Source organism: Simochromis diagramma, unplaced genomic scaffold, assembly GCF_900408965.1.
Source record: "Simochromis diagramma unplaced genomic scaffold, fSimDia1.1 OVJJ01000685.1, whole genome shotgun sequence".
Classification (NCBI taxonomy): Eukaryota; Metazoa; Chordata; class Actinopteri; order Cichliformes; family Cichlidae; genus Simochromis; species Simochromis diagramma.
The window spans coordinates 14863682-14885692 of record NW_024387477.1 but is presented as its reverse complement, the minus strand read 5'-3'; the positions used below and the strand labels follow the sequence as shown (position 1 = coordinate 14885692).

Below are 22011 nucleotides of genomic sequence, written 5' to 3'. Positions count from 1 at the left end.
CACTAGAGTTTGGCGTAGCCTGTAGATGTAGGCTTATGGGTCAAGGGAAGTTTAAACCTGTAAAGCAGGTAGTTTTAGATTCAGTTGTAGCTGTGGCTTGACCTGTCAGACAAGCTAGTGACGCACCTGCACTGTAAACGTGGTCTATTGAAGTGGAAAGTATGCGGCAACAGCAAATGAAAATGAATGGCATGCCTTAGTAATTGTCTGACGTTGCTTTCTGTTGCATTTTTTAAAAAATTGATTGTTGAATGTATAAATGAGTTGGATTCAAGTGTGACTGCATATGGCTTTGTCACGAAATATGAGTGGCATCTCTGACTGCAGGACTGTGTAAAAGTTTTAGGCAGGTGAGAAAAAACAAAGAATGCTTTCAAAAACGGAAGTGTTAATCATTTATTTTCATCAATCAACAAAATGCAGTGAATGAACAAAAGAGAAATCGAAATCAAATCAATATTTGCTGTGACCGCCCTTTGCTTTCAAAACAGCGTCAATTCTTCTAGGTACACTTGCACACGGTTTTTGAAGGAACTCTGCTGGTGGTTGTTCCAAACATTTTGGAGAACTAAGATCTTCTGTAGGTGTAGGCTTCCTCACGTCCTTCTGTTTCTTCATGTAATCCCAGAAACACTCGATGATGTTGTGATCATCTTAATGACTTTGACTGTATGTTTGGGGTCGTTGTCCTGCTGCAGAATACATTTGGAGCCAATAAACAATCATTTATATTTCTGAAACCATTCTTTGTTTACAGCATTTTTTCCCTCACCTGCCTAAAACTTTTGCACAGTACTGTGTATCAGCTAAAGCGTTTCTAAATACCAAATATTTAAAATGTTGTCAAATCGCAGCCCACATGCAAGCAATGTGAAGTAATAGACAAAGTAACAAAGAGCAATTATGTAATGCTGCAGAGTCAGAACTGTCATTTTGTGCCAACTTCGAATGCTCGGTACAGTAATTTGATCAGAGATACAAGATGAAAGAGCGTAACCAAAGGCTTTGCTTTTGCAGAGCTTTGTTTGACTACGATCGAACGAGGGACAGCTGTCTGCCCAGCCAAGGCCTGAGCTTCTCTTATGGGGATATCCTTCATGTCATAAACGCTTCTGATGATGAGTGGTGGCAGGCGAGGCTTGTCACACCTCACGGAGAGAGTGAGCAGATTGGGGTCATTCCAAGCAAGAAAAGGTATCACTCCTCTTCATTTGCAGCGGTGTACGAATGCCAGACGAGGCTAATGTGATTACTCCTATTCATGCCCGGCCTGAACTTGATATATTTCTCTTTCTTTCCCTAGAGTGGAGAAGAAGGAGCGGGCCAGGTTAAAAACAGTCAAGTTCCACGCCAGGACAGGCATGATTGAGTCTAACAGGGTAAGTGTAGAGGGCCAGCTGCTCCCTGCCCTGGTGCCAGAGCGGCTGTCTTCAGAGCTGCTGCTGGGCTCCCAGGGAGATGGCCTACTTCCCCCCTGAGTGTGGGAAAGGGACCAGCACCTGCTCACTGAAGCAAGCACAAAAAGCTCTCGAATTACTATATAGATTACCCAGAGGCTCCGCGAAGAGGAAGAGATTTCCGCAACCTCCACAGCTCGTGCACTCAGTGATATTAAGAAATGTGCACTTGCAAAATGTCTGCACGTCTGTCAGACGACAATCTCTCAGATGTAATTTGCAGAAGCATAAATCAGCTTTAATTTTGGTCTGTATTATTTTCTGTGGTACAAGGATTAAATTTATTGAAGATGTTTAATTTGGTAAACGCATGCTTGTTTCCTTCACATTGATGTGCCATTCATATCCACCCATTACCTGCCTTTCATTTTCATTATTTAATGTGAATTGTTTGTTTACATTTCATTTGTTTTTGTTTGATTTTGCATGGGTGTTGAAGTACCTTCATTGAAACCCATTCTGTTTTTGTTTTCACCCTCTCATTGAACCCCCCCTCCCTCCCTCCCTTCCTCCCCTCTCTCACCCACACATCAAATAGCAGCCAGTCAAAGTAAAGCGCAAAAAAAGCTTCAACCTCTCACGCAAGTTCCCGTTTTACAAGAGCAAGGAGAATATTGTGCAGGAGTTGGTGGAGTCTGAACGTGAGTACCAGCTGTGTGATTGGGGTGTGCGGTGGTAGTGGTGGGGGAGGGGTGTTGTTTTCATCCTCTTTCCCCTTCATGCTTCAATTCTGTTTCTCAACTTTCATCTTTCCGCTCACCTCCAGGGATGGTTTGTGCGATGGCATCACTCTCATCCCTTTCTCACTGTCTCAGAGAGATGCCCCACACGCCACGAGCCAGCACCACTGAGCTGGAGATGTGGGGTTCTCTCTGGTGTGTCTGTCTGTGGGCTCCGGAGGAGTGTTCTAACTGTGTGTGCTGCCAGCTGGGTGTGTTCTCGGCTGTATTAACACACACGCCTTCTAATGCTGTGATGCTACTCCTTGTATATAAGGCCTGATCAATTTCCCAGTCAGTCACTGACCCACAACAGGAAGAATCTCATTAACCAGGCCGAAGCTTTTACACTTAACAGGTCAAAATCCCATTTTAATGGGATTGGGCTTGTGTAATTGAAAGGCCGTGGCTTACTATGAACAAAGTGGAGCTCAGGCGAAATGAGTACCACAGCGCCGTGTGTCAGCGGGCCTGGCGAGCACTACACAGCACTCCTCTCTCTCTTTCTCTCTCCCTGCCCCAACTCTCACTAACCTCTTCTTCTTCCTGTCTGCTTTCTTCTCTTGGTTTCTGCTCTCACCTGTCGGGACACCTAGGACTTCCCAGGGTTAAGCGATGACTTTTATGGATCAAAGAGTTTGAGTAAGTGTGTGGTTGTACTGTGTCAAGCAGCTGTCCCCTGAGCTCAGAGAAAAATGCTTTGTCTCCACAGGCCCAGCTGGGAATGCAAAAAGAGAAAAAAATTTAGAGTGACACACACAAACCTGTGTGCTCACAGAAAAAAAACACACTCACACATCTACTCAGATTCACAGTGTGGATATATATTTTAAATAAAAAGCATTCCCAAGAGATGCTGGGTGAACATTACACTTATTTTGAATGTCTCACAACATTTTTCTACATGTTTTGTCATACAAGGTCACGCAGAGCTACAATACATCACCAGAGCAGGGTGTTGCTTTATTCCCCAAAGTCAACCAGCTCCTGCCTCCCTTCTCTCTACAGTGTAGCGCCGTATGTTTTCAGTCTTTTCTATGCTATGAAATCAGCTGCCACCGGCACAGATCTAGCAATAGGAAACACTGGCCTGGGGATTGTGGGTCATTTGGGATGTTAACACAGGAAGCACTTAATTTCCTATTGCTTGCACCTAAAACCACTTCCCAAATACTGCCAGAGCATGGCTGCTGCACCAAACCAAACTTCTGCTTTCGTTATTCCCCTTTTTCTTATGTGGCCTAGTTGCTGAGAAACTGAGTGCTTTTCTTTTTCCCCTTTTTGTCCTTTGAGGCAGGTGAAACTAAATTTCACCCATAGGAAAAGAATTGACTTGAATGCCACTGTGGTTATGGTTTTGTAAAATGATCTGAAACTCTCTTGCTTTTGCAGAATGCCTGACATCCAACACAAGTGACAGCGAAAGTAGTTCGAGTGAGTCACCTTTAATTTCTCATGGTCTCTCTGGTTTCTTTTACTCTGCCCACATAGATGAATAACACGGTAGATGTCCTTAAATGTACGTGTGAAATTATATCTGCAACCTAATATTTCATTTTGGAGTTTTATCAGCTGTGGCAGCTTTATGTAATTCCTTCAGACAGGATGTAAAATTTCATTATTTTTTTTTTTTTAATTTTTGTTGTTACAGAGGGTCAGGAGGACACAATTCTTTCCTATGAGCCAGTCATTCGACAGGAAAGTAAGTGAAATCGCTTCTCCACAATCTGTCATGCTGTAGATTTTTACATTTATCCTCACTTGTCTTCTCTGTTTTTGATTCAGTCCACTACACAAGACCTGTGATAATTTTGGGCCCAATGAAGGACAGAATAAATGATGACCTCATCTCTGAGTTCCCCCACAAGTTTGGCTCGTGTGTACCACGTGAGTTGACAACACTCGACACCTCTACACAGTACGCTAAACAAAATAGCAGCAACAAAAATAAACTTGTTCCATTCACTTCTGCAGATACAACTCGTCCTAGGCGAGAGAACGAGATTGACGGCCAGGACTACCACTTTGTGGGCTCGAGAGAGCAAATGGAGAAGGATATCCAGGATAATAAGTTTATTGAAGCGGGCCAGTTCAACGAGAACCTCTATGGGACAAGCATCTTGTCTGTCAGAACTGTGGCTGAGAGGGTAGGCAACGAGCATTTCTCTGTGAGCTTGGGTTACCAGATTGGGTGGCCTGTTAAATCAGAAAGTGTTAAATTTTCACCACTATGAGTATTTTAAAGTATTCTCTACTTGCCTACAGGGGAAACACTGCATTCTGGATGTTTCTGGGAATGCCATAAAACGACTGCAGCAAGCACAACTTTATCCGATTGCCATCTTTATCAAACCAAAATCCATTGAAGCCCTAATGTAAGTCGAAGCTTTTGTACATACTGTCATCAAGATCACAGCTGGTCTGTGTCCGTCGTACTAACCGTAACTACTGTCACTTTCAGGGAGATGAATAAGAGGCAGACATATGAGCAGGCCAATAAAGTCTTTGACAAGGCAGTTAAACTGGAGCAAGACTTTGGGGAGTATTTCACAGGTCAGTCTCATTGCCAACAAAAAATATTTGTACTTACAATTTGGGATATAGGTTTTGATTTTTTTTTTTTTCCTCAGTGATCTGGTTATTTATTGTCATTGAAGTTTAAAGTCAGTGAATTCTGTGGTTGTATGTAAGTCTATAGGAAATTGACCCTCCAGCTCCCTTGAGCCATGACCTCAGTGAATAATCTCAATCCATGATTTTAAGTTTTATTTACGACCTGATGGTGTGTGTTTGTTTATGATTTGGCTTTTTGGCTTCATAAAACAACTGAATTGATTGATCAACAGAAGAATTTCTTGATTAGGTTACTTTTTGGGGTTTTAGGGGGACTCTAGTTCTGATGCAACCAAATAACACACCTCTCTCCCTTTGTGTTTGCCTTCAGCTATTGTACAGGGTGACTCACTAGAGGAGATCTACAACAAAATCAAGCTAATCATTGAGGAGCAGTCTGGGCCCTACATCTGGATCCCCTCCTCAGAGAAACTCTGAGCTTCCTGCCGTCCTCTCTGCATCGGCACAGAGCTCCCCTCCTGCCTCCCAGAGACCCCACCCAAGCCCAAATAGCCCCTCTCCTCACCTCCTTTTTGCAGATATGTTTCATATCAAGTTTTAGTGTCATCATTATGTTACTCTCTAAATGAAAAAGAAGTCTTATCACCATTACTGTGACTGTGCACACCCCTGCATGAGTTTCTCAACAAATCCATTCAAGACTGGAAATGCCATTCCAAAGGAATTTGACAACCGAAAACAAAAGGGGAAAAGGAATACATCCTTTTGTGAACTGGGACTGACTGAAGATCAGAAGGTTTTGCAGAAATCTGGAGAGGAGTTGGGATTCAAAAAGAAGTTTCAGGGGATCAGAGACAAATCATACCAAGTTGGAACACTTTGTAAATGTTCATCAAATCACATTATAAAAGACACGCAAGACAAGAAGTTGAAGACCAATAAAGGGTTTTTTCTTTTTTTTCTAAAAAAGACTGGATAAATCGAGCCCTGCTGATGGTACTGTTCAAGGAGTCATCTCTCTTGTTTATAATGACTGAGGAAATTAGTAGAGGAGCCTACAAACTGATCTATTTATCACAAACCAGCTTGCTGTTTGGTCATCTGCCAGTTGTCTGTGCTGCAGCTGATAAAGACATCTTGGGAGGCAGATCAAGAAGAAGTGCGTTGTGAATCTCTACATTTATATTATGAAATCACAAAATAAATGATGAAATCCTACTGAGATTTTACTACATATTAAAAACTACACATTTTACACTTCACTAGAATTGTCAATTTGGAGGGCTGTTAGTTCCTTTTTTGTTTTGTTTTTGTTTTTTTTATTTTTTCTTGTGGGATTTTTTTTTGCTTGTGGTTTTTAGCTGCTCTGTGTAAAGGACGGGGGTAGAGAAGTGTAACTGGGCTCTCTGCAAAACACCAAACTGCCTTACATCAAATACAAATTCTGTTTTGTGACTACCTGTTGTCTGTGAGGGAGGCTGAACACAATTGATGAGGAAAATCTTTCCTATTTGTGACCTCCAACTGTCAGGAGGCCTGACTTGAGTGCAATAGATTAAGAAAAGAAGAAGAAGGAAAAAAAATTGCCTCTGTTGGCACTTTCCCTCCCCTGTATTTCAACCCTCTTCCTTTATAATTAAAGAAGAATTTGGCCAATGGATTGCAATTTGGATAACCAGAGCCTCCCAACTCATGTTGAGCAGCAGATCACCCTATTACACTCTCTGCCTTCCCAGAGGATTCTCTTCTGATTGGTCACACGGTACTGTCGTATCTGCCGCCATGATGGTGGCCTTAAAACGGGTAGAACAAGACAATAATTGTATTGGATGTCCTAAATATTAGAGTAACTATAACCTGTTTTCGATTGCCCCCCCCCCCCCTCCCCCGTCCACCAACCAAAAACACTAAAGTTGGGTTTGAGAAAACCTACGCTTTGTGCATCTATAAATCGATGAATTCTTAATCTATTGTTGGCAGGTGCTGAAGCACTGTGTTGAGCTCTTGGCACGTCTGGGGGTGAGCTTGGCCAGCTCAGGAATCTTAACATACAGATACCATTTCCCCGTGACTGAACAGCCACGTTTGGGCGATTGCACAGTTGTCAAATGTGAACAAACTACTCAAAGGCACTGTTGCTTAGCTAAAGCTGTTTCCAAGTGGACAGTGTAATCGGGCTGTACTGTCTTTTTTCTGCAAGGCTGGGAGCTTGTTCAAGGCCATCAGTTTGGTAACCTTTGAGTTTGCTTTGTGGCGTCACCAGGATTGAAATGACCTGCACCATCCTTCCATGCATATCTTGGCACTATACGTTAATGTGTGCATGTGAGAGAGCACGTCTGAAGGAGGAGTGCTGTGGCCCTTGACCCTGTGAACGCTTTTGCTTTCTTCCTCAGCTTTTTTTTTTTTTTTTTTTTTTTTTTTGGGAAGAGTGCAAAGGGATATACTTCTTTTTTCTCCTCAGAGAGCCAGACCCAAACAAGAAGTGTTAACCTAGACCCCTGGGTCCCTTGCTCTCTCCCACCCACAGAGCACCTGTACCTGCAGGCATTTTCTGAACAGGTGTGCCCACCTGCCAGGCACCACTGCTAAACCAGCTGTCATTACCTGTGTCAAAACCAGAGTTCAGGGAATTACCGAAGGGAACAGAGCCATTTATAAACTGCTTGCAGACTGTTTCAAAGGGTGTGGTAGCTGTACGATGTAAATAAGCCCCCAGCAGATCCCCCTCACCTGTGCTTCATGCATGTGTGAATCAAACTGGGACAAACATGTTTTATAGACCACAAATGTCAGGTAAGTAAAGTTTGAGCTACTCTTGAGATATAATTTCCATACAAATGTGCTGTATTGTTGGTATTTCTCTTCAAATGCCTATTGGAACACTAACTAGTCAGTTGGGAATTCAGTTTCCTCAAGTAGGGCCTGTCTACATGTGATTTCTTGTGGAACGTGTCTGGGTGTATAGATTTTAAAAAAACAATATATTGTAAAATAAAGTGATGCAGGCAGAAACCTACACAATATCACAGGAAGCAGGAGCATTGATCAGTACATTATTAGAGGTTTAGAATTGGTCCACTCTGGCGTTTAGTTGAAATACAGCTGACTGTTAACAATGTGTGTGGTATTCATACCTCAGTCAGCCATGTCAAAGCCCAAAGAACTTGATTTCATTTTACACTTTTCCATTGAGGTTGTGATAAGATGGAACCTGAATGCCTCTGTGTGTGTATAATTGACGAGGGTCTTTGTTCTGATGAGAGAAATGACGACATATATACTTTTATTTTTTTGGGTGGGGGGACAGGGTTCTTGTTTGTACTTTTGGGTGATGATATGTTTATGTTATAGCACATCTGTGCAGTAAGTGCTTGCAAACATGAACCCTTTGATTGTACAGTAGTTTCCTTCCTGTCACTGCAGGTAGTACAGCCTATCAGGACACTCGGCCTCATGGTCTTCCCTGTCCTAGTCATGAGGGAACACAGTCCTGCAACTTTTGTTTGGGTTTTATTTTGGGACTTGACAAGAGTTTATTTGTTTGAAAATAAAATATGTGACTCAGATATGATTTTAATGTGCCTTTTATTCTACTTTGGGATACAGATTGGCTTTAAAAACAACTACTGCAGTGGTAGATTTATTTAATTTTTTTTTTTTTAGTTTCTGTTGGAAAAGTATAAATGGATAGGAGCTTAGAACAAATGTTCAGGTAAGAATCAGACCAGAAATGAATGTACTAGTCTACCAGAATACACCGTAGTTAAAATAATTTAAAAGAACATACCAAACTGGAATTTCTGGTAAATGTTTCTCATAACATTGAGAACGTTAGGGTGTTGAAAACTGAACTGAATAAACGTAGGTAGGTTTCCCCGAAGAACAGGCGTGCACCAGGCTCCCGACAGCTGACCTATACCTGTTTGTCTATTCTTTCATGCTGACATTTTTCTTTGCTTTGTCCAATCTGTCCAGGATTTTGCTGTAGAGACCAGACATCTGTGGGTACATAAATAACAGCTGTATAACTAAGCTTTTTATACCTCTAGCAGTACAATGGAGCAGTTACTTTCATTGCTGTGTCCCAGTTTAACCTTATGAGACTGTGTTTTATTGCCATACTTTTCTCTTGACAGAGCTGCAATACTTAAAGGATCACCTCTGGTGAAGTTCCTTGAGCTAACTTCAAAACTATAATTGGTGTATTTTGATGAGCAACCCTGGAGTTGTACAATGACATGTAGATTTAATTCTGCCAAAATCTGTATTTAACAAAGCAGCAGGATGATTTAAGCTACTATCAACCCGGTGTTTCATCCCCTTCCTTCTCTCCACCAGTCCTCTACCTGTGTCTCATAGCTCTCCTGTAGAGATCCCAGGTGGCGGACAAAGCTCATGGCCAGGCCACACCACTTCTCAGCTTCGGGGTATTGAGCCAAGCTGTACAGCAAAATCCCAGTGTTCCAAGCCTGAGTCAGCAACCACAAGGTCTCCATCTCTGGGAAGTCGTCCGGCTACGGAGAAGAGCAGGAAGATGTTCAAAAGGCCACCTGGGTTACTGTCTTTTACAAATCATTTTCAGTGGGTTGAGGCAGCAAATGCCAAGTAAACTTTCATCAAATCCTGTCCATTTGTATATTAACATTTACTTATGCTTGTAAGTCATAAAAACAGAGCATGAAACAAACTCAGTGGAGACGGTTCATTCATATTTCACAACACTTTAATCTTGTCCATTTACTTTGATCCAAAGAATTCCACAGCTTTCAAGTAATAACTCAATATGAAAGGGGAAATGTGCGCTGCCTCTAAAGCTGCATAATGTCTCAATAATTTCATGTCTCTTTCAGAGCTGTAGCTCACCGGCAGTGTGACAACTTGTACAGCGCATTAACATTCAAATTGGCAGGAAGGGGTGGTGAATGGAAGCATCTGCTAATTGGAGTGCGGCTGATAGCCCATTGATAAAAAGAGGCTTCTAGAACAGCAGGCAAGCATGGAGTGGAAAAGAGGGGGTGAATTATATAGCAGGAGCATTCCTGTTGGAGGGAACAGGAGGTGGGAGCCGAGGGATGTCGGTGTGTGATTGGTGCTGACTCACTGCGGCTGCAATGATAGACAGGGCCTCCTCGTAGTAGTTCCACACCTCCTCGAGCACATGGGCCTCCACCTCTGACACGCCACTTGGGAGGGACAGCTTGATAAGGCTGTGAACACACTTGCTAAGATGAGGACACAGAAAAACAGTCAATAACCTATTCATTCAAAATCTAAAAAGAAAAAAAATGCTCATTAATGAAATGCTAAAGGTAGTGATGGTTGTGCCTGCAGTGCGCCAGGTCAGCCTGTGGTTGTTTCTTGTGCAGAAAGAGAGCAACCCTCAAGGCCTTCTTGCACAGCAGAGGGAAATAGGCTGGAGGCTCCATTGCCAAGGCTACATAAAGGAAAGACAATTAGAGCATAGAGTGAATACTGGAAACACTGATGTGTTTCTTTAGGTATTTCAGCACAGACATGATTAATAATAGAGGGTCTTTTTAACCTGCCATGGTCTCTAACATTTTGGGTTCAACACTTTCAAGCTCCAACACAGACTCCAGTATTGCCTCAACTATGGGATCATTCAGTTTAGCACGAGCTTCAAACTCATACAGCAGTAGTAGAGAGTCTGTCGGGTCCATTGGAAAGCTTCCTGTAAATTGAGAATACATTTTTATAGCTCAATTTCACTTCATGAAGTAGACTTAAAAAATTATGTCAGCTTTTTAATAACATATAACTGTGTTTAACTCTCCTTTTCTGTGTTTTAAATAGTTTACACTTTGCAAATAAAAATTGCTTTTAGTTTGAATAGTGTAGCTGCTAAATGCACCTGATGCTTTCAGGGTTTTCCACACCTCTGAACAGATCTGAATGTGCTCCAGAGTCTGAGTGAACTCCTGGAACCAGACAAACATGCAAAGCATTCTGGATTAATCATCGCCACCTAGTGTTTAGTTCCTTTTCAAAGGCAGGGGGATTCAAATTAAACACCTACGCTAGCACCAATGATGTTGTTAGTCACCTCTCCTCTCCACTGGTCTTGGTAAATTTCCATCCATGTGGAGTGAGAGTGTGCTAAATGTAGGAGATGGGCAGTGGGTGGCACACCTGGGTAGGGTGAGAAGACTTCCTGCCGAGCTCCAAAGAAGCAGCAGCAGCCATTAGCAGACATGTCCTCTGGCCCATGAGGAGAGTGCGATCAGGTGGGCACAGCTGGGAGAACTATAGGTTCATGTAGAAACACACATGTAGCCTTAATATTTATTTATTCTTTTTTATAAAAAAGCTCTGTCATTGAGATCAAGTTCTCTTTTTCAAGAGTTTGAGACTGACAGGTAGGCACAAAGTACAGATAGACAAATAGAACTTTTAAAAATCTTCCAGTAACATCATAATCTGTTGGCTTATATTTTTGTAGTTCATTTCGTTTGTAGGCAGCAAAGTATATGGACTCAGTTTTTACAATAGACATTTAGACACAGTGAATAGACATTTAAGCACGTATGACAAAGGAACTAACACATGATACGCTACATGGACAAAAGTATTAGGCTACACCTCTTATTCACTGAATTCAATAAAGCTATGGGGTTGTTTTTTGAGGTTTGCCTGGACCTCCTAGCAGTAGTGAAGGGAAATCTTAATGCTTCTGCTTACAAAGACATTTTTGACAATTCTGCACTTCCAAATCTATGGGAAGAGGTTGGAAAAGACCCTTTTCTCTTCCAGCATAACTATTCCCAAAAGAACAAAGCCAGGTCCATTAACGTGTGGCTGGATAATTTTTGGTGTGGTAGGTCTTAGCTGCCATCATCAAACACCTTTAGGACTGAAGTAAAATGGAGACTGTGATGTCCAGCATCAGTCGTAGTTAAATGGGCAGAAACTCCAACAGACACACTCCAACATTTGCAAAAAACATTCCCAGAAGAGTGGAAGTTGCTATAGGTGCAAAGAGGGGACCAGTGGTCATAAAGCTCATGTAAGTGTAATGTGTAGGTGGGTCCATAGTTTTGTACATATAATGTAGGAAAGTATTTCTAAAATACTGTATTTAAATTCTGACTACGTTTAACCAAAAGTCAAAGTAAGTATTTGTATAGCGCTTTTCTAGTCCCTAAGGACCCCAAAGCACTTTATACAACCAGTCATACACTGGTGATAGCAAGCTACATTGTAGCCACAGCCACCCTGGGGCGCACTGACAGAGGCGAGGCTGCCAGACACTGGCGCCACCGGGCCCTCTGACCACCACCAGTAGGCAACGGGTGAAGTGTCTCACCCAAAGACACAACGACCGAGACTGTCCAAGCCGGGGTTCGAACCGGCAACCTTCCGATTACAAGGCGAACTCCCAATTCTTGAGTCACGATCGCCCGCTAGTAAGTTGAATTTCTTATAAATAAGATCAAAATAATTGTATATGGGGTACTTTTAGGCATCAGGGCATGTATGTAAATCAGACATGAGAAAATCGCTGGCAGAAATCAAACTTTATAGATCCAAATGTAATGGTATGTATTCCATTAAAGCTAAGGTTAAGGAACACATATTATTGTGAGTGTAAACTGATACGTTTCTATTTATAAAGCAATGTTTATTCCTGTTCAGGTGTTTTTGATCTACACCCACATAGAGCATACATTGATTAATTCACCTGACAAAGCTAAAAAGGACACTTGCCTGGTAAGAGAGCACAAAGAAATCTCTCATTTTGTCAGGACTGCTCTCGCACTGCAAAGCCAAGTTCCAAGCTGTAACAAGGACACACATGAGCACACAGACAAAATGAAGGTGCTGCAAGATTTTAAGTCATAGCACACCACGTTAGATTGAAGTGAAAAGAAGAGAAAGAATCTTAGCACCAATCTTTCTGAACCAGTTAGCTTCCTCTGTGCGTTGATCGACAGTCATGTGAGAGGGGTGTGAAATTGTCTGCAGAGCTGAAGTGACGGCAAAGAAAACATCCGAGGGTTATGACGCACAACACATGACACTGTAGTTGAGACACTTCCACTCACAATGCAATTAAACCCTCATGGATTTGCACTTACCCTTTTTTAGATGCGGCAGCAAGACATCCAGACTTACATCCCTGCGTGGAATGAATGTAGGAAATGTAGATCTGTTGTTGTTTTTGAAATATGAAAACATTTGGTATTTTCCCTCTTTCTTGCCTCACCTTATTTTATCACTCAATTTTTCTATTGTGGAGAGAACAAGCCGAACCAAACACCTAAAAAGATGAATGAAGAAATTGGTGTTGACCTCCTTTCTTTCACCTACTAACTGTATTATACAGAGACATACTTTCAGTGAAAATGTGAGGGAATATAGGTCAGTGGATCATAGAGGTGTGTGGAAAACTAAGAGACTAAATACAATCTCTGAGCCACCTCTACTAAATGTGTGACGCAGTACCATCATGACCCAATTCGAGATTTAAACATGAGTCATTATTTTCAGATCTCAAAAACCAAACATGATATCCATTAGCAAAGTTAGGTGTTAGCATCAAATTTATACGTATCTAAGACTGCATCCAAATCAAGACAATAAGAAAGCAAGCACATAATAAAAAAAAACGCAATCATTCACAAGTGCAAGCTTTATTTTTATTTTTTTAAGTTACCATGAATATTAACTCGGGGTTTCAAATTATTAAAGTACCAAATTAAAATGTTCTTTGTGCTCATGATGAGTGTATGTAACTGTATGTTTATTTAATAAGAGCCTTATGTGTAAGGCTCTGTACTCAATCTGTTTTTGGCTACATACTGTCACATCATATCATTCATGTTAGATACTATTTTAATAAAAGTGAGGTTAAAATGTTGCTTCTATTTTTTTAGGTTATACTTAAGTTTTCACATACCTCAGAGCAACCAGAACCTGTGCTTGATCTTTGGAGTGTTCACACAAAATCTCCAGTGCTTTCATGGCGGTTTCCTGTTGTCCATTCTGTCACAGAGTTAGAAACTTTCTCATCACCATTAATGCCACCCACCACCAATACTTATTGATACGCATCAGAATCACATAGTACACTAAAGAAAATTCAAGCTGATTTAATAACTGAAACTATTGATTATAATAGCTGGGGAAAGTTACTGTAACACATCTATTTGTATAATAGTATAACGTATGTAACTATTGAGGAAGGACTGCAGTATAAGTCTACACGAACAAGAGTTGAAAAATATTTAAGCTTTATCTTTGATCCCAGCTGGCTTGGACATTTTCCTGGAAAGGTTTAACATGCTCGATCATCTTCTCAGTGATGCTATTCTTCTCAGCCCCTTCTGCACAGGAACCAGTATGAGTTCAGTGACAAGGACATAATCCCTCATCAACTTCCCACTCACAAAAACTGCCAGTTTCTGTCCAAGCTGCAAATAGCACTGATGAGGCGCTATATCATCATAAGACTGGGAAATGTAATAATAACTCAATCAGACCTAAACTGAAGGACTGGTGTACAGAAACGAGCAATGAGTCCTGTGATAAATTCTACCTCCAGAGCAATCTGAGCAGCCAGACTCAGGAGATTGGAAGCAGCATCCTCCGACACCAGCAGTCTGTCCTCACAGGCTACAGGATTCTTGGACAGACATCCCATTGCATGCAATGCACCTGAGGCTAGCAAATAATAAATAAATCAGCCACATCATCAAAAATAATATGGTGAAAATATTGCTGTTATTATGGCAACACTAGTATGATTTATAAAGCGCCCCAGTCCCAGTAAGTAATCTTTTTTAGGTACCTTTCTCTGCCTCATTCTCCTGCACAGCCACCTTGTATACGCTAAACTGAGTAAAAATGTCGTCTGGATCACATCTCTGTGCTTCCTTAATTGCTTCTTTGGCCTTACAAAAATTAAGATTTTTAATACAGATGAAAACATATTTGCATGCAGTAACTGTAAAAACAAATTATGCCAGGGACACCTTCAGTTGTCACTAGTGACATATAAATACTGGTGTTCTTAAAATTACCAACTACAGCAGCCTCAAGTTCTCTTACCTTTTCCAGTTGCTTAAGTTTTAGGAAGCAGGAAGCTCTGTTTCTTTGCAGTTTGGCTAAGTTGGGCTCCATTTGACCTCCCTTGAAGAGACTTAAGGAGTAGTTATACCACTGAAGAGCCTCAGAATAGCTTCCAGCCTGGAAACACAAAGTTAAACTTTTGTCCATGTGAAAAGTAAAGCTCTACACTGAACCTATGCTAAATAAACTACTTACTTATGGTGGAAATTCAGAAAACAAGAACTAACACTATAGGAAAACTTCTAACATACACATGCTGTTTTATAAGGAAACATCAAACAATACCTAACAAGGGTTAGGTGGACCTTTTTGTGGCCACCTGCCTTTTTGTTGTGAAGCAACACTGCAGATTGTGAACATGCTTATAAGTATGCACGTCTGTATGGACTCTAAAATGCATTGTGAATAGATGTGTACCTCAAAGTACTTGGATGCTTTATCCCACAGCAAGACATGGAGACTTGTAAGAGCCTGTGGGGTCAGCTGTTTGCCTGTACAATGGCCTATGTGGGTGTAAAAAAATTATCATACTAATACAGTAGCACATTTAAAGTACTATTCATTCTTTTTAATACTATACGCAGTGATAAATATATAGTATTTGTCATGCAATTTAATTTTTTTCTGTCTTAATTTAGATTTATTACAGTACTGATAGCAAAAATAAAGTACCAGTGATAACATCCTCAATCTTCTGTTTGCCCAGCAGCTCTTTGCCTCTCTGCAGCAGCAGCTCAATGTGCAAGACAAGAGCAGTTCCCAGGTCAGGGGATGTCTCAAAGTGCTGACACACACTTTTCAAATACTCAAAAGCCAGCGCTTCTCTAGAAAAATAACAGACATATTCAAATCGATAAAATATGCCTGAGACTTAAAAAAAGATGCTTCTTTCTGTATTATATATTTCTACAAAAAACTAATGGGAATTATTACCATACAAACAAAGATTTTTACCTCTTTTCAGAGATTAATAGTTTCACTGTGCTTAGGCACAGCTCAAGAGAAACTTCTGATTCCAGCATCTCATTAAGTCCTGAAAATGAATTTTTAAAAATGCTTTTTAATGTGCATTTGTAACTCTGCTGAAGTCATCTACAGAGACATATTAACTCTTTCCAAGGCTCTCAGTATAAGTATCTATTGCTACTGTAGTCAGAACAGCTCTAAGAGAACACCTAACCCACAGTTTTATCACTTTGGAGACTAACAACCCACTGCAGCACCAATCAAATTCTGTCTAAATAACTCAATATGTTCTGGTTGTGGTATCAACTAACCTGCTCTGAAGTCACTGTCTGATGACTCACATCTCAGGAGTATTTTGATCTTTAAGTACAGTCCATATGTGCTCACGCATTCCTGTCAAATTACACAATTAGCTGAAAAGCTGAAGATTCCTCTGCTTATATAAATAACAATCTAAAAATGATTCCTAATGTTTCACCTTGTTTGCTAAGCTAACAGCGTTGACCGCCTTCTCTGCAAACTTCTCACAGTCCCACTCCAAATAAACAGTGGCAAGGAGCCGCAAAGCCTTGGCCTATTGTAGGGAAATTAACATCACTTTTATTACAATTGTAATTCTAAATGACAGTCATGTTTGTATGAAAGTTTATATTGTACTGTCTTACCAAAACTTCAGATCCAGGGCCATATTTCATATTCATTTTCCCGATATCATAGCTTTGACTGAAACGGAAACATTTCTCTTCGATTGCAACCTTTATCAACATTTTTCTTGGGAAAATGAACATTAGAATATTACCTCAACCAAAAAGCAGTGTCTTCATACTTCCTCACATTGTAAGCATCTATTCCAAAGTTGTAGCACATTAGGGAGAGGTACGCAGTCTGTATTGAGAAAGTATAATCACAGTTAACATCCCCCACACATCCCATAACAATATGTAGTGTAAAAGTGAAAAATCAATATATAGTGTTGTTATAATAGCAACAGATGGCCTTTTTTCTTACATCCTTTGGTAGTCGCAGCAACATGTCTTTACAACGCTGAATGTAGGCCACAGCCTCTTTGTTATTGCCTTGAGTTATGGCCTGTAAAGGAGAACAGATCTGAACTTATAATTAAATGTCAGCAAACAATATAATACTCCCTATTAGCTGTCAGAAATTTACCCCTCTCATTGTTTCTCAGTTCACATTTTAGCTGTCTCACACTTCACACTGCAAGTCTGTCAGAATGGCACTTCCTAAGCTGCCAAATATCACAAGAACAAATATTCACATCGAAGGTGTCGAACATCACATGCGCCACAGCTCACCGATTCTGCTTGGTATGAGAGAATTCGAAGTAGATCCTTCTCCACATCCTCCTTGGATGAACTGATGTCAGCTGTGCCATTGCCTCTGGACATCAGTTGGCTGTAGAGGATTTCAAGGCTCTGGGGATATTAGATTCTGAGTCATTTCTAAAAACATGGTATTTGTGTTTGCTTCAAAACCTACACAGAATTAAGAGACTATCAGTATGAGTGTTATTTTCTTCTTCACCTTGACAGCAAGGCTTAAGTATTTATCTGCCATCTGGGGATTTTTGCAGTCCAGCCAGGTTCTCCCTGTTTTGCTGGCCATCTGTAAAGATTAGACACTGACAAACATGCCTTGTCCTCCTGAAACATTGGGCACTCACAGAGGCTGCCTTCAGTACTGCTTACCAGAATCTGCTTGCGAATGGTGCCCTCTGTTGGGTTCTCAGGCTCACAGCAGTACAACAGACTGCATGCAACATGACGCACTGTAAGCATAGTGAGATTATTTGAATGTGAGGAGAGAAGATCCCAAAATACTACCACTGTAATAAAGCATAGAAAAATGCACAGTGGAACACAATCAGTCTTGGACTGGCCTCCTCAGAGTCCAGACCTCAATATTATTAAATTGAAAATGGGATCAAAGTGGGATCATCTTGACAGAGAACTGAAAAAAGGCAGCCAACTTCCAAAGAAGAGCTTAGAATCTCCTTCAACAAGCCTGGAGAACTATTCCTGAAGACTACTTAAAGAAATTACAAGAAACCTTTAAAATTTAGGATGGGTTGAACAATAAAGGTGCTCATACCAAATATTAACTTTGAAACTTGTTAGAATAGTACAGACTGTGTTTTTGTCTTAGATATTTCCATGCACATTTGTATGTTTAAATGCATTTCTGTATATATTTCCTATTTTCCTAGCAAAATACGAAAAATAAGGGGTGGAACAATACAAATACAAATTTACCTTGGGCTTTTTGAATTGTACTTATTGTGACACCCACATTCTTAGTAACTCCCCAGTTCCACAGCTTGATGGCACACTCCTCCAGCTGTAAACAAGACAACAAAAAAAATTATGCCAGCTTCTTGTATATGAGTATTAACAATATTACATTAAATTAAAGTCTTTAAACTTCAGGAAACCATTGCAACAGTCATATAACTTGTAGTAGGTTAGATTAATTCAGCAACAAGAATATTAGCGGTGTAAAAAAATTCTTCCATAAGTATTTGTTAATTCTTCATTTTATTTTATTTTTTGGGGGGTTTTATAGTTATACTATAACTTTACATCACTACTGACTTGTGGCGTATAGTTAAACAAGTTGGCATGTTTTTGTCTACCTGCGGATCTGGTATTTTGGGCATAGCCTCAAGTCCAGGGACTTCAGAGAAGAGCTTCTCTATCACTTCATCATAATCTGTTAGCTGCTTTTGCAGCAGGAGCTCAGTAAGACCTGTGTATTAAAAAAAAGTCAACAAAAACAGACGTTGACAGGACACAAACAGGGTAACAGTGGACATGTTGTCTTCTGAAGTGAAAAGTGACATCTGATTTTTCATGCAATAAGAATATCCGAATTTTCTACACTATAAAGAAAACCAGATACTGTTTGTGCAAGACAATAAAGTGTGGGACATGGAGAGCACCCCACTTTCTTATTCTTTTGTTTAAGTTAAAAATCTGTCTCAAAATCCAGTTTGACTACATTAATGTCCTTTCTCATTTCAAAAATAATTCAGATATTCTCTTGTGTCTTAATGTTAGGCTATTAGCACTGAAATATTAAGCCAATTATTAATGATTGTTCATCTTTTAAGGTAGAATATAATCTAAAATGAAGTATGAGTCATACATCCCAAATTAGGTTAATTAGTTGCCATTTTAAAAAAGTATTCATTTACATATTAGCAAGTTAGGGGGCTAGCTTGTTATAATAATGTAAAATATAACAATAATTCACTGTGGCTGGTGACCAAGATAACATGAGCAGTTTAGTGGATAACATGAACCCCAGTTTTATGCCTCTAATCATCTGTATTATCAGGCTGCACAAAATGTATAAAAAGTCTATAACAAAGCAGTTTCTTTAAAAATTCTAAGACCCTGTTTGAAATACACATAAGGTCTTCAAGTACCCTTTTTACCCATTGAATAAAGAGAATGTACTCTCCATTAAAAACTGCTTTAAAAGTTTCAAATTGTTACCCAGGTGTAGATTTGTACTTACAAATGTAGATGGCAGCCTGCTGGCTAACGTTTTCTTGCTATAGTCCCAACAGCAGTAACTTTTAATAATACAACTTTTGGGATTTTCAGACTTTGCCTGTTTAGTTCCCTTTATCTTTTAGAAAAATAACTATTGCTTCCATGGCCTGAGTAACATTTAGCTAATATACCAGAGGCACAAAACTGTTATTAGCTATTGGGCGTCCAGATAATAGACTCAACTTAACAATTTGTGAATTAGCTAGGTTGGAAGCTAAATTAACAACTAAGCTCCAGCTCCAGTTGGTACCCAATATGGTTTCGAAAAAACACTTTAATAAATAAATAGGTGGGTCAAGAGAAAGAGTCAGTTACTCACTTTTCACAGTTGAGGTAAGTTCCTCCATGTCTAACTTTTCGTGGAATAAAAATATCTGTCAGGCTAGGTGCTAGCAGCTAGCTCCTCACTGAAATGTTGGCATTTGATTGACAGCGATCACAAAAGCCCGCGAAAAAGAGAGCGAGGTTATCAAAACAACTGAAAATAGCTATTACTCCAATCCGGTTGTTCAGTGATGACGCGACGAATCCTACTTCTGGGTCTAAAGTAGTCTGCGTTTAATATGGCTTTTGTGTTGTTAACATGTTTAATGTTATGTATTTTCTTCTATTTGATCTCAAAAAGCTCCTAAAACAGTCAGTGATCCCTGTTGACCTCCCTCGGCTTTTATTACCACTAATCATTTATTTAAGCTCAGTTTTTAAAACCTTAGGATGTAACTACAGCCCAGCCCATGCAGCAGTATATGAATGACTAACCTCGTATTGTGGATGGATTATCTCAGTTGTTCTCCTGGCTGAAGTTTGGTCCTTTTACAGCATCCTGCCATGCCATTACATTTGTTCCTGACCACCGAGAACACTCACATTAACTTTTATCGAGTGGAAAAAAAGTTAGCTTGTTTATATTATGCTAACATAGCTGTGTCGCTAGCGGTCACGTAGCACATCATTATATACCAGCTAGCCAAACTTCAGTAACCCTACAAACAGTCACTGCTGTTTAGTTTTCTGTCTTCATTTATGCTGGAAGTGATAGCAGAGCTGTACGTTTTAATTTGTTTCCAAAACCCCGCAGTCAGGACATGCTATATTGTATTTAGATAGAAGCTAGCGAGCTAACTCCCTGCTAACTTCTAACTCCGTTAAATGTCATAAATTCCGTTTTCATGGATGCCTGGATGTTAAACTCAATTGTTACACCTGGTAGAGCAGAACGCTGATCATTTTATTAAAGATGAAAGACTTTAGACAGTTTTTCAACTCTCAGTAATGCCATAGTCCATATATCGTTTGATATGTGGACCTGCAGCCGAGTTTAGACCCAGACACGGCTAGTGACGTCAGACTGAACAATCGGATAGAGGGAATTATTCTGCCTACCTTAAGCTGTTCCTAATACTAGCTTGATAATAATTTCAGGTGTGACAAAAATCAAATACTATTAAACAAAGGGATAAAGACAGTTTCTGTTGGTTACTGTTTTATCCCCATCTTCTATAGAAAGTTATTTGCTAGAGAATTAGAAGGGGCAAGGTCCTACAAGACCTACAGTTCATCTCAACACTTTGCAATGGGGAGATTGGGACTAACTTCTTTTAGAGATTATTGTTTTGCAGCACAGATGAGTGCTATTGTACTTATGTAGCCCATCATAAAATACACATGGAAAAACACTAAAAAGAAAATACCTCCCATTCCCATACAGCCAATTGTATCAGATAACAAGGTTATATAAATATTAGGTGAAATTGACTCTTAAGGTATATAAAACTGTTATAAAAGAACATAAACTAGAGCGAGACATTTATATTATCAAATCCTTGAGTTGTGATTTTATTGTGTGCATTCGGATTTCTATACAATATAATGAAAGAAGGAAAACTGCACAGTTTTGAAATGTTTAAAGAGAAATATTTATTATAAAAGCAAGATTTCTATATATTTGCAGATGCAACACTATGTTGATATGAAGGTCAAAGAAATGTAACTGTTAAAAATGATTTGTCTTTTTTTCCCTTCATTTCCCTTATCTACCTTGGTCTATGTGTGTGTTGTGTAGTGTTTTATGTATATGGCTTATGTTTATGTAGTATTTCAATTTAAAAATAATTAAAACAGAAATAAGAATCAGCAAGGACTTTTGAGAGAAGGGTCATCTACTGGAGCACAAGATGATCCAGGCTATGCAGGGCTTTAGCTTTCTGGGAACATAAAATAAGGCAGTAAAGTCATATTAAATTTGATTTTTCAGTCATTTTAAGGTCAGCTCAACTCACCGCAAAGTTGAATTGCTAGCAGTGTACAAATCAAAGTTTGCTTACAGATAATGGAGTTCTGTCAAAAACTAAATGTTTTGACAGGGCGTGCTCTAAGTTTTAACTTTGCCAACACTAACTGGTATTGATCGCATGTTGGCACCAGTAGCTCTTAAATAAAGTCTATGGTTGATATTATACTTACAGGTTATAAAGGAAGGAAAAAAGGGGGGAAAGTATAAGCCCTTATTTCTTGGTAAATCTAAGAAGCCTTATAAGACTGGCTTAGCGCACTTGTTTACATTTATTGCCAAATGACATTTTCCAGTCATCACATGCTTGGCAAGTAGATTAAATTACCTGCACT

The 22011-nt window shown here is 39.8% G+C and overlaps 2 protein-coding genes across 17 annotated transcripts in view; one reads left to right on the top strand and one right to left on the bottom strand.

Annotated features, from left to right (window-relative positions):
• dlg3 (discs, large homolog 3 (Drosophila)) overlaps positions 1 to 7454 on the top strand; it is a 79348-nt gene extending 71894 nt beyond the window's left edge. For 5 of the 15 annotated variants that reach the window (XM_040016297.1, XM_040016298.1, XM_040016299.1 and 2 more), the window contains 9 exons: positions 1018 to 1194; positions 1304 to 1379; positions 1996 to 2098; positions 3569 to 3610; positions 3828 to 3878; positions 3962 to 4323; positions 4442 to 4551; positions 4638 to 4729; positions 5121 to 7454. In XM_040016297.1, coding sequence (XP_039872231.1) covers positions 1018 to 1194; positions 1304 to 1379; positions 1996 to 2098; positions 3569 to 3610; positions 3828 to 3878; positions 3962 to 4323; positions 4442 to 4551; positions 4638 to 4729; positions 5121 to 5227 — 1120 coding nt within the window. In that variant the 3' untranslated portion in view covers positions 5228 to 7454. Of the gene's footprint in view, positions 1 to 1017; positions 1195 to 1303; positions 1380 to 1995; positions 2099 to 2772; positions 2819 to 3568; positions 3611 to 3827; positions 3879 to 3961; positions 4324 to 4441; positions 4552 to 4637; positions 4730 to 5120 lie in introns of all 15 variants that reach the window. The other 10 variants (XM_040016308.1, XM_040016306.1, XM_040016305.1 and 7 more) reach the window with 5 other exon arrangements.
• On the bottom strand, positions 7149 to 19929 carry tex11 (testis expressed 11). Of its 2 annotated transcripts, none has more exons than XM_040016292.1 (29): positions 19706 to 19929; positions 18462 to 18574; positions 18082 to 18166; positions 17518 to 17597; positions 17354 to 17431; positions 17125 to 17244; positions 16817 to 16897; positions 16608 to 16693; positions 16474 to 16531; positions 16287 to 16382; positions 16120 to 16201; positions 15797 to 15875; positions 15515 to 15666; positions 15260 to 15345; positions 14822 to 14959; positions 14562 to 14664; positions 14310 to 14434; positions 13671 to 13756; positions 12978 to 13031; positions 12850 to 12890; positions 12661 to 12738; positions 12479 to 12549; positions 10904 to 11017; positions 10626 to 10692; positions 10296 to 10445; positions 10079 to 10187; positions 9855 to 9975; positions 9100 to 9267; positions 7149 to 8752 (listed from the first exon to the last, which is right to left on the bottom strand). In XM_040016292.1, exons 1-29 carry the CDS (start codon positions 19731 to 19733, stop codon positions 8681 to 8683), a joined length of 2721 nt encoding a protein of 906 aa, XP_039872226.1. In that variant the 5' UTR covers positions 19734 to 19929; the 3' UTR covers positions 7149 to 8680. The 2 variants fall into 2 exon arrangements, with proteins under 2 accessions (XP_039872226.1, XP_039872225.1); XM_040016291.1 differs by having other exon boundaries at positions 17354 to 17434; positions 19706 to 19928.
• Between the last annotated feature and the right edge of the window lie 2082 nt (positions 19930 to 22011).

What these genes read in the sequence shown, in the direction of transcription:
- tex11 (XM_040016291.1), bottom strand. Translation starts at nt 19,733, where the DNA reads ATGGAGGAACTTACCTCAACTGTGAAAA. An exon ending in TAACTGGTTCAGAAAGATTG is followed by an intron (nt 12,550 to 12,660) that starts GTGCTAAGATTC and finishes TCCTTGTTACAG; the next exon opens with CTTGGAACTTGGCTTTGCAG. An exon ending in TGTCTATCATTGCAGCCGCA is followed by an intron (nt 9,268 to 9,854) that starts GTGAGTCAGCAC and finishes TCTTCTCCGTAG; the next exon opens with CCGGACGACTTCCCAGAGAT.